The sequence below is a fragment of the Gracilinanus agilis genome, chromosome 2 (assembly GCF_016433145.1).
Source record: "Gracilinanus agilis isolate LMUSP501 chromosome 2, AgileGrace, whole genome shotgun sequence".
In the NCBI taxonomy this organism is placed as follows: domain Eukaryota; kingdom Metazoa; phylum Chordata; class Mammalia; order Didelphimorphia; family Didelphidae; genus Gracilinanus; species Gracilinanus agilis.
Window position 1 is genome coordinate 601,675,721 of NC_058131.1, and position 12,656 is coordinate 601,688,376.

A 12,656-nucleotide genomic window follows, 5' to 3' on the forward strand; every position below is an offset into this window, starting at 1 on the left:
AACCAGGAAGAGAAGAGCTGGGCAGGCGAGGCCCGGGGCAAGGGCCACAGTGACATTTGGCTATAAATTAAGGGACTGCACACAGTGACAGCAACTGCCACTGCAATGAAAAAGGGAAGGAGGAAGGTTCTTTAGTGAAATGACTATTGAGTGGGGCAGAGGGAGAAAAGGAAGGATAAATCTGGGTACACTGAAAGAAATTTGGGAAGGCTCAGTTGGACTGAGGCAGAATGCAACAAACAGAACCAAGAAAACAGGGTGCACTATTAAGATAAAGGAAAGCACTCAAAAGCCGTCAGAATGTAGGTTAGCGCAGTGACCTGATCTTGAAACCTGCCTCTCTCTCTCTCCTCTTGTTATATAGGTGAGGTAGACTATGGGTCAGACAGAGGGGGCAGAGCTGGAGAGGGCTAAAAGAAGACGAGATGGCCCAATGCCTGGCCACCTTCCCTGGCCCAGGGACAGGAATTTGAATGGATGGCTAAATGCTGGGAAGAAACCTGGGTGGGAACATAAATGAAGAACAGCCAGTTTTGCATAGTCTGCACATTTAATCACTTAAAAACCTCTAACATCATCTCGCGTCCATTAAATAGAACCCACCACACTGGGCCTGTTTAAATTACAAGAAAAATCACTGTGCACCAAGCCCGGTATCATACAAAACCAGCCCGGGCTGGCCATGGGAGGACAATGGAGAGGGAGGATGGAAGCGCCAGGCGCAGTCCTGGCCGGGAGAGATGACTGCCTCTCACCCTGGTGGCTGGTTAACTCCTAAGGGATTGGGGAGGAAGAAAGGACTCCCGAGCGGGAGGTGATTCTGATTGTCCTAATGGTGGGGGGAGGAAGGGGAGGTGCAAAAGGCACATCAGAAGAGGGAGACTGGGATGTATTTTGGGGGGAACTCAATAGGTCAGTGCTTTTTCCCATTAGGCACAGTGTGGGGAGGGGGCTGGCCAACCTTCTGCCACTGCCTCCCTACCCCCTCACTTTTCAGCTCTGGCACAAGGAGAAACGAATGACCCATGAGCCCTTGGCACTACCAACCCTTGTTCTTAACACAAAAAATACCCCTTTCTCTCCCTCCACCCCATGTGACCCCCGATCATCCCTTTTCCCCCTGACCAATGCCCTGTCCTGAGCTCAGTAACTCAGTTTTCCCACCAGGGCCAGGGAGGCGAAGAGGGAACAGCAGGACAGACGGTGTGGGTGTTCCGGCTGCTACCCCAAGTTAAAAATACAAAAAAATCAGCATCTAAAGTGAAATCACAGAGTGAAAATATATCCTCGAACGGCCCCTGAGATCCCCACAGGGGAAAGCAGCATTGGTGGGGTGGGGAAGGACAGGTAGGATGGGGGAGAGGGCTCTGGGGGTGATCTCCCTCCCCTCCACCCAGGGGCTCCAGAGCTGCGAGGGGGGACAGCCCAAGAAGCCCCGGGCTCAGAAAACAAGGAAGAAGTCCCCGGCCGTACAAGGGGCCTCTGGTCTCCCTGCACAGTGGGAGGGCAGGAAGAGGGATGGAACCGGACACAACCAGCTCTGCTCGTCGCTGGAGCTGTGCCCTGGCACCTGCCGCCAGCCTGGCCGAGTGGACGGTACTGAGCTCGCCTGGGCTTCTGGGAAGCGGTGCTGGAGGCACAAGGTGCAGAGATGTGTGCGGGAGGGAGGGGGTGGTCCAGGAACACACACAGAGGCAGGGGGAGGGAGGGTACACACGTGTCCCCACACACACACACACTCACACACACGCTCACACTCTCCACACACCCTTGAAAGCACCTGCCTTTCCTTGGTCCCTTCCTAGGACGGTCACTCCTATGGCGCAGGCCATTCAAGCCTGTGGCTCTGTGGGGAAGGACGCAGGCTGGGATGGAACATCGGAGGGGACGAGAACCCTTGGAGAGATCCTCCAGTGACCCCCAGACTCCCAGGCAGATGCCAGCCGGCTGCCCAGTGCCTCCTTGCTGGCTGGCCTGGGACCATTATTGCTTTAGAAGGAACTGGAGCAGCGAGGAGAGCCTGGGCTAGAGGGACGCGGGAGGTACCCGCAGACCCACGAGAGGGAGGGCTGTGACCCAATCTGCCTTTCCCTCCCTTCTCTCCCCACACAAACCATCCTGCCACAGCAGCCTCGTCCTAAGTACATCTGGAAACCAAAAGGGGCGCACTCGCCGTCCCCATGTCTCGCTTCCTCCCCCAACGAAGGTGGCTTTGGGGGTGGGAGAGGGATGTGGCAGAGCCCCCGAGGTGATAGGAAGTGCCTTGAAGACTGACTTTGCTCCTGTGTTGACTGAGACCCACCCCTCGTCCCCTGCCTCTTCTGCCCCGGAGCTCGTCCCACAGAAAAGCTGGTAGGCGTCCCAGTCCTCTACCCCGCTTGGAGGTGGCAGGTTAGGATCTCGGGGCTCCCCAGCTAGCACGAGAGGGGAGTGGGCAGACCCTACCGCTCCGTACCCTCCCCTGGGCTGGGGGACCTGACCCAAGTCCCAATATAAAAAAATACTTTGGTGAATTAAAAAGTGCCCGAGGAGGGGGGTGGAAGGTGTGACCAGGAGAGTCAGATAAGGGGGGAAGATCTGGTGCTCATCAAAGGGCACTCTGGTCCTTGATGAAAGCAGTCCTCTCGCCCCGGACCTCGTCCTCGTCGGACTCGGACGGGCACTCCTCCTGCCAGGCGTCAGGGGGCAGCCCTTTGTAGGAGATGATGCCGCTGTCCAGTGAGTACACCTTGACCCCCCGAAAGCTGAAGCCGGAGCGTAGCTGAAGGATTAGGAAGACGATGATGAAGACCAGGACGATGAAGGCGCAGCTCAGGCCCGCCACCACGACGGGGAGGTGAGAAGGCAGCATGCCCTCGCTGTGAGGGAGCCCCGGAGACTTGTAGCTGGCCTGCCTCTTCTGGGTGCAGGTCAGCTCCACCAGATCGTAGGTGGAGAAGACGGGGCAGCTGAGGCAGTCTGAGGACTCGGGGCCCTTGCAGGTGGCGCACGAAGGGTGGCAAGGGGAGCAGACGTTGGCGTGGATGGGCTCCAGGGCGTTCTCCATGCCGTACTGGCTGCTGACGACTTGGGAGACGAACCCTTGGGGACAGTGCCGCACGCAGCTCTTCTGGTGCAGGGAAAACCCTTCTTCACACACTGGCAGAGAGGACAGAGAACGCCAAGTCGAGTGAGCAGCATTTAGGAGAGTTTGCCCCGTGCCAGACCCCGTGCTACGTGCCGGACGCTTGGTCCAGATAGCTGCCTGACTTCTGGGCGTATCCAGAGCCCCAGGGGTCCTTCTGGCAGGGGCCCAAGACCCGAGGGGTGGCTCCCCCATGACACACACTCCCCAGGTTGGCCGCGGGGCTTCCCCAAGGGTCTGCTGCCTCTCAGGGGATGGCACAGATGCTGTGGGAACAGATTCCCGGCCCGAGAGGAAAGGGGTGAGCTCGGCTCCCCCTCCTCTCCCCACACTCACCCACGCAGGTTTGGCTGGGAGTTAGGGTCTTGCAGCCGATGCTCTCAGAGGGAGTAGAGGGACCGGAATCCTCGGAGGCGGTGCCGTATAGCACGAGGGTGAACTTGGTCAGCGTTCCTGCTTTCGGAACGGAAAGGGTTAACGTCTCCCCATTACCGGTCCGACCCTCCCGGACCCCCAGATGCTGCGTGCCGCTCCCCCAGCGCTCCCCTGCTCCTGCTCCGTGCGCCACTCCGTACCGTAGTTGTTCGCTTCGCTGGTGTTTTCGATTTCTAGGACCCAGTCCCCGGCAGGGTCCTCATCCCAGGAATGGGTGGTCATAAAGGCCCAGTCGTTAAACCCATCAGCCGAGTAGTCATGAGGTCTTGGAGGGGGGACAACAAAAGAAATCAGGCTTCCTCTGGGGTGCACCAGGAGTCCCTAACTTCCTTTTGGGGGGTAAGGAGCGATCTCTCTTTGAAGCCTGAGGATTAGAGGCTCACAGAATTCGGAAGGGCCATCTCTCATATTCTGCAGGAGCAATCAGAGGCCCCGGAGGGAGCTGGCACTCCCAAGGGAACACAGGGAGTAAACTGAAGAGCTGGAATTTGAATTTCAGTTCCAAAAATCTAGTCATTCTCTTCCCACCCTTTAAGAGTTCTGGGCAGGGGGTTGCAGATAGGGAGGAAGGGGGAGAAGCAGCCAGTCTCTACCTGTGCTGCTCTTCTCTGGCCTTCACGGCTAGAAGCAGCTGGTTAGGAAGGTGGTCTGGAGAGGGCCCCTGGGGTAAGGGACTCCCGCCCCAAGGGAAGCCGCAGGCTAAGCACCACACACACAAGTTTTACGGACATGAAATAGGGCAGTGTTCGAGGGACGAAGAGAACATCTACCTGGAAGCCAGCAGGGTAGAACGGGTGCCCATGGGGCTTACGAGGTAAATGGCCAGGTCCCCACGCCGGTTGTAGGACAGGGTGAGTCGGGCCTGGGCGTGTTCTAGCCGGGTGACGTGGTTCGCCTCCCCCTGGCAGGCAGTCACCTTCCTCCGCACCTCCAACCGCTTCCCGATGTCCCTGCCCAAAAGACAACCCACACTGCCTCTTTAGCGAAGCCGCTGCTTCTTCCCCCTGCCCGGCGCCACCTTCTAGAGATGGAGAGCCCTAGAGGTTGCCAAAGGCGTTCGTTTGGAAAGAAGAACTCTTCCCAGGGGTTTTCTACAAGGGACTGCCTAGCTGGCCTTCTCCAATGGGGGAGATAGCCTGTGCCCTTCCCATCCCCTCCTTTCTGGGTCTCCTCCTGCCCTCCCTCTCACGTGGGCTCGGTGAGGATGTCGACGAGGCACTTGCGCTGGGGGCCTACTGTGGTCCAGTTCTTGGCCAATGCCACCATGGCGCCGGCATCCAGGAGTCCATAACCATAGGAGTGGCTGACTGCAGTAATAGATGAGAGACGTGGTGCATTGAGCAGGGACGGTGCCGAGCTAACCTGAGCTGCTTCTCCTCCCAGGCCCCCAGGACGTGCCCCCAGGACGTCCCCCAGGCTCACCTCTGCGCCCGACACCGTTGGTCGTCCAGTCATTGGCATTGAGGTGAGCAGGCTTGGAGGTCTGGACCACCAGATGCTGCATGTCCCGCCACGTCAGGTTCTTACTGCAGAGGGAGGGAGGAAGAAGGAGGAGGAGGGTGGAGACAGGACCATGTTCCCCAGGGCCACCGAGACATTTGCAGGAGATAGCGGGAGGACAAAGAATTCAGGGGTAACAGTAAGCTCTTCCTCTCCCCAACAGGCACATGTTCAGCTAGAACATGGAGGAAATCCCAAGGGCAGGCTGAAGCCCTAAAGACAGCGGGTATGGGTGGGGAAAGTTAGCTAGCCCAACGGCCAGCTGAGCAGAGTAAACCCACCCTCCTCCTCCTCAGCTCCATCCTTACTTGGCCTCCAGGGTGAGGGCAATGATGCCAGCCGCCAGGGGGGCAGAGGCGGAGGTGCCGGTGTGAGAATCCGTGCATTTTTGTCTTAGGTCTGTCGTCACCTAGAGAGAGAAGGGAAAGGGCCCGAGTCTAAGAAGTGTCAGGAAAGAACCTCTGGCGGTCTAGGAGGTTTTTATGGCATAAGAGAAAGAAATATGAGCTAACAGGCCACTAAGTCCTATCTTGGCTACTTGGGTGCTGTGTGGCCTAGGAAGTTATTTAGCCTCGCTGGGCCTCGGTTCTTCTGGGGAACGAGAGGATGGATAAGACTGACGATGGCTAAAGTCTGGTTCTGTGCTTTATGATTCTTGAGCTACTCTCACTCTTACACTCTGACTTTCACATCTAAAGCCTGAGCTAAAAGAGGAGTGGGGAAATGGACTGGGGAGGGGAAACAAAGGCAGAAGAGCCCCATCACTGGCATTCTGAGGGGAAGCAAAGATGGTGCCCACAGGGCGTCTTCATCCCCTAACAGGTGCTATGACGTCCCTAGAGTCTGGCCATCTCTAGGGTGCCTTTTCAAGCCACTTCGGGGAGAGTCGGGCCCTGCCTCTTAGAGGGAAGGCATAAGAAGGGCCAAAGAGTGCTCCATGATGGTAGCGCTCTCGGAATCGTCTACACCAGCTGGGCTCTCCCTGTTCCTCTCTGCCCAGGGCCCAGAACTCACAATCTGCTTCTCGTTCTGGTTGCCGCTGCTGTAGGTGGTGGCGAGGGTGGAGGAGCAGGCTTCACTGTACCAGGGCACATTACCAAACTGGGTGGTGCTGCTGATGGACAGGGTGTAAATGCTGTTGGTGTACCCATCACAGTTGCAGCTGTCATGCTCCCGGCCCCCGTTGCCTGAGGCCCAAACGAAAATCGATCCCAGACCCCCTCGGCCCTGGAGAGAGGAGAGACAGGTAGAGGGGAACGGGGGGTCAGAGGTGGCCGTAAGGCAGGCAGAAGATCTGTTTTGTGTCCTTGAGAGGGCCACGACGAAAGAGAGAGCGCATCAGACGGGACAGATATCCACGAGTCTCCATTTCTCCCCTCAGGGATCGCGAGACCCCTAGTTATCCTTGTTCCTCGTTCCCAAGTGCCTCTCCGTAACCCTGACCCGTACCTGGTTGACTCCCCGGGAGAATGCCTCCTCAGCTAAGCGAGCTGGCCCGTCCACAGTTTTCCCATCATCCTCAGGGCCCCAGCTGGCACTATAGATGTGTATGTGGTTGGGATTTAGTCCTAGAGACCATGCCTCGACGGCATCAGTCACCTCTCCATCTAGCATGCGCACGCCTAGGGAGGCAAGAGAAAGGAGAGAGTACACCACTGTGTGTCACAAAGGGATGCCATCTCTACTCTTGGGGGCACATGCCCATCCCCACTGGCTCCCACGCCAGGGCTCAGGCCAGAACGTGGCCCCAAAGGCAGCTGCTCCATTGCACTCCACACTCCTAGAATGAGAACTTAGAGCTGGGAGGGACCTCAGACATCCCTTAGGCCAAAGCTTCATTTACAAAAGAGGAAAGTGGGCACTTGCTTGCTACTTCACAGATTCAGAATGGAAAAAGACCGTAGAGGTTCCGTAGTCCATTTTACAAATGTCCCAGCAGAGGGCCAGGGAAGTTAGGTGACTTGTCCAATGTTACAAGGGTCATGACGGTGATGGCGTTTGGATTAGAAACCAAGTTTTTTGATACAAGAAATATTTAATGAAGAGATCTGACAGAACAATGCTGAGCGACAGATAGGAGAATTATAGGAGGGAGGAGAAGACATTTATCAGGACTTTCCTACCAAGTAGGAAGAGCAAGGGAGAAACCATGATAACACTGAGGAGAAATCACACTGTCTCGGATGGGAGCCATCTAGAGTACAAAAAAGGCCCAACCTCCATTCATTCTGACCCAAGGCAGTAAAAGATATATAGGCCCAAGAAACTAGCACCAACTAAGGTGGCTGTCTGGGCCCAGACCCACCTCCAATTCGTGCATTGTAGGCAACACCAACACCACAGATTCCATTGTTGGCCACCGCAGCCACCTCACCAGCACACCGGGTGCCATGCCTGCAGAAGCCAAGGGGAACAGTGTTAGGGGAAGAGTACAGAGAAGGGAGAATCCTAAATATCTTCTTTCTAAGGGCTAGATCTGTGGAATAAGAAGGAAACCTTTAATTTAGGACAAATTAGTCTTTTCAGATTTGCCTCATCTCCCTCTCTCCTTGCTTTCCAGCTTCTCTGTGTACTGAAAACTTTGCTTTTATTACTCTTCCTTTGTCTAGGGAAAGATCTATTCGAAGTTTTTAAAATTTTTAAAAAATTTTTTGACAGATGTATTCTTAATAATGAATTCCTTCCTCTAGTCCCTCATTTGGTCCATGAAGTGAAAGTATGCCTTCATGGTCCAATCTGGTAGTATACCATAACTAGAAGATATAAAGCCCACTTTAGCAGTGTAGGTTATAACGATTTGTTCTGACTTGGCCCAGTATCCCCCAGAGTAGCCAGGGCCAAAGGCGTCCTTCGTGGTAAGTGCCTGCCTTCTCTCTCCTCCCATTTAACCAAGCCTATGCCTTTCCTGTCCTTGGAAGTTCTGATCCCCATTCTGTGGCCTCCAGTGTTACCTGTTATCATTCATCTGTGTGTAACGAGGCTGGGGGTCGGGGTCCTGGTCATTGACATCAAAGCTGGCACCAGGATCCTGGAAGGCAACGAGTCTTTCAGAGGCTCTCCTGGGAAGGGACAGCTCCTGGCCTGATCCCAAGAGGGGCCCAATGGTGGTTCCTGAACAGAAGTCCTAACAACTTTGGCTCCCAGAAACAGACCTTGCCATAACTTCTGATGGGTTTAGCCCCACTTGGATGGCTGAGTGGTTACATCTGTGATGCCAAGCCTGCCCCCAGAATTCATGGGCCCTGGTCCCCTCTGCCTCCCTTCAAAGTGCCTCCCTACCCCAAGGTGTGACTCACGTAGTTGCCCTCCAGATCAGGGTGGTTCTTCTCAATGCCATCATCCAGGATGGAAACCACAATGCCACGGCCAGTGTAGCCTTGAGACCAGGCCCCCCGAACATTCAAGTCTCGCTGATTAACACTATACTGTAGAGACACCCATAATGGCTCAGCACACAACCAGGCGCCCACACAAGTCACTCACCACCACCCCAGACCCCATGCCCCAGACCTCTAGGGACCCTGCAGAGCTCACCGGCACTCTCCCGGCCTCCCTGTGGTGATGGTGAGCAGGGCCAACCTTATAAGGAGATGGAACAGGAGGTATGATTTGAGGGGTTCCCCTGGAAAGTCCCCACCTTCCCCAAATGCTATGACTGCACCCCCAAATTCTGTCATTAGCATTACTTCTCTGGGTCTTTTAAGAATCTCTTAATAAAATACAAATGCCCTTGGGATGGTTAATATTTCAAGCCTTTAAAGCCTGTTATCAAGTTATAAGAATCAGCAAGGGTTAGTTAACAATTCCTGGAGACCAAGAGGAGGGAGGAGTGGGGGCCCTATGAAGGGAAGAGAAGGGAGGTGGGAAAAGCACCAAAGAAACACTTCTGTTGCCGCTAGACACCCCAGAGGTGGAGGATTACTATGATTACAAGCACAGGCAGGCCGGGTCAGAACAGAGTGCCAAAGCAGGCAAGGTTTACAGAGGACAGGCCTGCCCGAAGCTGGAGGTCAGAGCCTGCACAGAGTCCCAAGAACCCTACACACCAGGTACCACTGCTGAGGGAACTTGGGGTCAGTGGGCTCCATGAATATATCCCGCTTCTTCCGACGCTTTGCCACCTGTTGCTCCAGCCACTGCACCTAGAAATAGAGTTAAGGGGGAGAAGACATGGTGTGGGTTGATGGGGGACAGCTAGGAATGAAGGGAAAAAGTGAAGGAGAAGCCACCTCATTAAGGTGTTGGCACAATGGCAGATAAGCTCCCCACAGAAGTCCAAGATTCCTTTGCCATAGGGTCTCTGCTTGTACTGACCCAAAGACATTCATCCCACAAAGCAGCAAATATTTTCAAGTCCATAGAGTGTTAGAGTAATATTTTGTTTTTGGACTTTGCAACATCCTTTGAGATAACTGGAGAGAACTTGGAGTGCAAGATGTAATCAATAGAGGGAATGACATCCCTGCAGTCCAAGTTTCCAGTCTCATCCAACACAGACTCCTTCCTTTTAAGCCTCTCCCCTCCCCACAATTTCCTTCCTTCTCTGCCCTGCAATAAAGACCCAAGTTACTGCTAGCAAACTATGGGCTCTGCTACAAGAATCCTGGCTGAAAATGCTACACTGGTAACACTCCATGTAAAGTTTATGCAACTGGGCTGAAGTTTCCCACATTATGCACAAGGAAAGCTCCTCTATGAACGGAGGCAGGTGGGACCCCAAGGCCCTCTCTTCTTCTTCCTATTAGAAATAAGCTCTGGCACAACCATCAAGGAGAAGGCTCTCCCTAGAAGGGGGCCCTTTTGAAGGGGCCGCACTTACTTTGGGTTCCCTCTGTAGTCGGCTGTGGCGGGATTGGTGGGGTGACAGTGATCGTTTCACTACCGCCCGGTGCCAGAAATAGTAGTAGTCCCCAAAAATCTGAAATTGGGCAAGAGTAACTAAGTTAGCAGTCTCCTGGAGGGAGGCATGAGGGTAGAAGGGATTAAGCCTGCTGATGCAGAGAAACTGAGGCAATAGCAAGAAGGCAGAATTTGGGCCAATTGAAAGACCATGAGCCTTCCCCCATGGTTCTCCCCTTCTCTCTCTAAGCCAACTCTCAATGTTGCTTTTCAACCTTCAGACAGGTAAGGCTAGTCTAAAGGCTCTTTTTAAATTTAATTTGTACGTTTAAACTTTATATGTAGAGAAATGCTAAATTTTCTTCTTTGAAAAATCTAAGATGAAAAGAAAACATTTTTTTATCCTTTTTCTATTGTTGCTCTGGGGCACAGTTTAATCCTCTACCAAAGGGCACTTCTGAGTTTAAGAGGGCATATTAGTGATCCCCTGAGACAACCAGGGAAACTCAGCTCTTAGCGATGGTATTGTTTTGTAGCCTAGATGAGGGAAATCTAGGGAACTGGAGTATGAGGGGCCCTTAGCCTCTCCTCCAGGAGATAAGTACAGAGCAAATCCCATTACCATAACAACTAAAAGCATTCACCTTTTTTTTTTTTTTTACTGAAAGTTTCATTGTACTGAACATTGTTTGGCTTGGGTTATGAAGTCTCAATCATACAGAGGTTGTAAGGTGACAGGTCTATCCTGGGTTCTTCTAAAATTCTAAGTCTCGTCTCGCCCAAAGTTCCCTTTCCCAGACCTCATCCGTTCTTAAAAACACTCCTACACTCCCAGCAGCAGCCCTCATAGCAAAGTAATCACTATGTGAGAGAAGGCTGTGTGTGTGTGCATGGGCACGTACATGCACTGTGGCGATACAATGGGAAGAACTATATACTTAGGAGTCAGTCCAAATCTTAGCTCCAACAATTGATAGTGGTGGGTAAAGAGGAGCGAGTTACTTCACCTGTTTCCTCACCTGTAAAATGGGCATGATATTTATACTACCTATTTCAAGGGGAACTGTGGATAAAAAGTTGTGTAAACCTTGCTCTGTTTTGATCCTGGTTCCATTCCTAGATAACGTGTGTGGCTTGAGAGCTACAGGATACAAGTTTCTCTGTTCTGGTTTAGGGACACTCTAAAAAAAGCTCTTGCTCCCTGTCCTGGCTGAGGAAACAGGGGCTACCCTAATTCAGCTGGTTCAAAAGGTGCCCTGAAATATCCGAGAGACCTGTGACTCTCTACCGCTTGAAAGGGCAAAAGCAAAAAAGGTCATATGGTGCCAGGCTAAGGAAAGGACAGCCACAGCTAATTTTCACAAAACGCTAAACAAAAGTCACACCACTCCTACTCTAGAGGCCAAACAGGAACTGGGACTTCCTGCCACACAGACAAGGGTCAGTCTTGCTGACCATCCCAAAGCAAGGAATTTTGCCCAGCCCTGGGGAGAAGTGCCTACCTTCCTCTGCTCCCAGACTACCGTTTCCTACATTGCCTGTGCCCCTCTGAAGTTCTATTCTCTGTTTCACCCTGAGCTCCCTCTTCTATTTCTATTTCTTACTGGTTTCCCCAAATATAGGTGCCATGATTTTGTACGGGAAGAAAGGAACAGGCTCTCCCCCTGGGTACAGTTTGATAAGTGGGTGCCAGAAAGCCTAGCTTGGCTAGTCATTCCTCTGGCCCATGAGCTGAAAGAACTCTTGAGAAATACTACGTACCCTCCCTTTCCCCCATCCCCCCAAGAACAACATTCTTCCTTAACAAAGACCCAACTAAATTAGAACAAGGGAGCTGTAGACTTACCCGTCCAAGGTTGAGGAATCCATGCTTTTGGGCCACTCTGTTTGCCTCAGTTAGGCCCCCAGGGATAAGCACAGCCCAGGTGTTGGTGTAAACCTTCTGGGTGAGGACCTCTCCAACCAAGAAAGCCAAAGCTGCCACTACGGTCCACTGCAACCAGGGCCTCAGCTCCATGGGGTGGGCGGGCAAAGCCCGGGGAATCCCACTTCCCTCTTATATGCTCAATGCTTGTGCCTGGTCAGAATGGCTTTGGTCCCAGGCTCTTGCTTGGTGTGTTGAGCCCTGGGGTGGGTGGGTGGGGGCATGTGGCCAAGCCTGGGAGGGCCAGATGGAGCAGGACTCAGGGCCACTAGCTCTGTTAAACAATACAAAAGAGGGAAATTAATTTATTTGAGCTGTCTTTTCCAAACCAGAGTTGCTCCCTCCCTCACCATAATTTTGCCCTTAAAAGTGCTTTTGGTGGGAAGGGTGCAAAAAATTGCCTCCTTCAGAGAAACTTGGCAATCTATTTCCATCCCTCCAGCACCAAGGTCTCTTGTGGGACAGCACATGACTGACCCCACCACATGACAACACAAACCTCCAGTTCTTACACTCAGTATACTGCGCAACAGAAGTGTGTGTGGAGGGGAAAAAAAAAAAATCCAAAGTCTGACTCACTCAAGATTGGTTCCCACCAGGAAGAAGTCAATATGGGCCCAACAAGCTCAATTCTAGATCCTTTCTTTGTCTGGTCTATATATAGTTCAAGTGACTTGTTAGCATGTGAAAGACAGACATCAGAGGGCAGGATTAATCTAGTTTTATTCTTTGACTTTTTACCACTTGCTTTCAAGTCAATTGGACACACAAGAGTTTTATTCCTGCTAGTGTAAATATGGCCACAGTTCCCTAAACTGGGAGTATCCCTTTCCC

General features: G+C 52.9%; 1 protein-coding gene across 3 annotated transcripts; it reads right to left on the minus strand.

Moving 5' to 3' along the window:
* Positions 1–531: 531 nt before the first annotated feature.
* On the minus strand, positions 532–11,931 carry FURIN (furin, paired basic amino acid cleaving enzyme). Of its 3 annotated transcripts, XM_044665465.1 has the most exons (16): positions 11,745–11,931; positions 9,879–9,977; positions 9,106–9,201; positions 8,594–8,638; positions 8,356–8,484; positions 8,011–8,087; positions 7,365–7,453; positions 6,509–6,681; positions 6,074–6,286; positions 5,368–5,468; positions 4,982–5,085; positions 4,749–4,866; positions 4,330–4,509; positions 3,700–3,824; positions 3,461–3,577; positions 532–3,138 (listed from the first exon to the last, which is right to left on the minus strand). In XM_044665465.1, the coding sequence occupies exons 1-16, from the start codon at positions 11,913–11,915 to the stop codon at positions 2,588–2,590; spliced, it is 2,388 nt and encodes a 795-aa protein (XP_044521400.1). In that variant the 5' UTR covers positions 11,916–11,931; the 3' UTR covers positions 532–2,587. The 3 variants fall into 3 exon arrangements, with proteins under 3 accessions (XP_044521400.1, XP_044521401.1, XP_044521402.1); XM_044665466.1 differs by lacking the exon at positions 8,594–8,638; XM_044665467.1 differs by lacking the exon at positions 8,594–8,638 and having other exon boundaries at positions 2,813–3,138; positions 3,465–3,577.
* Between the last annotated feature and the right edge of the window lie 725 nt (positions 11,932–12,656).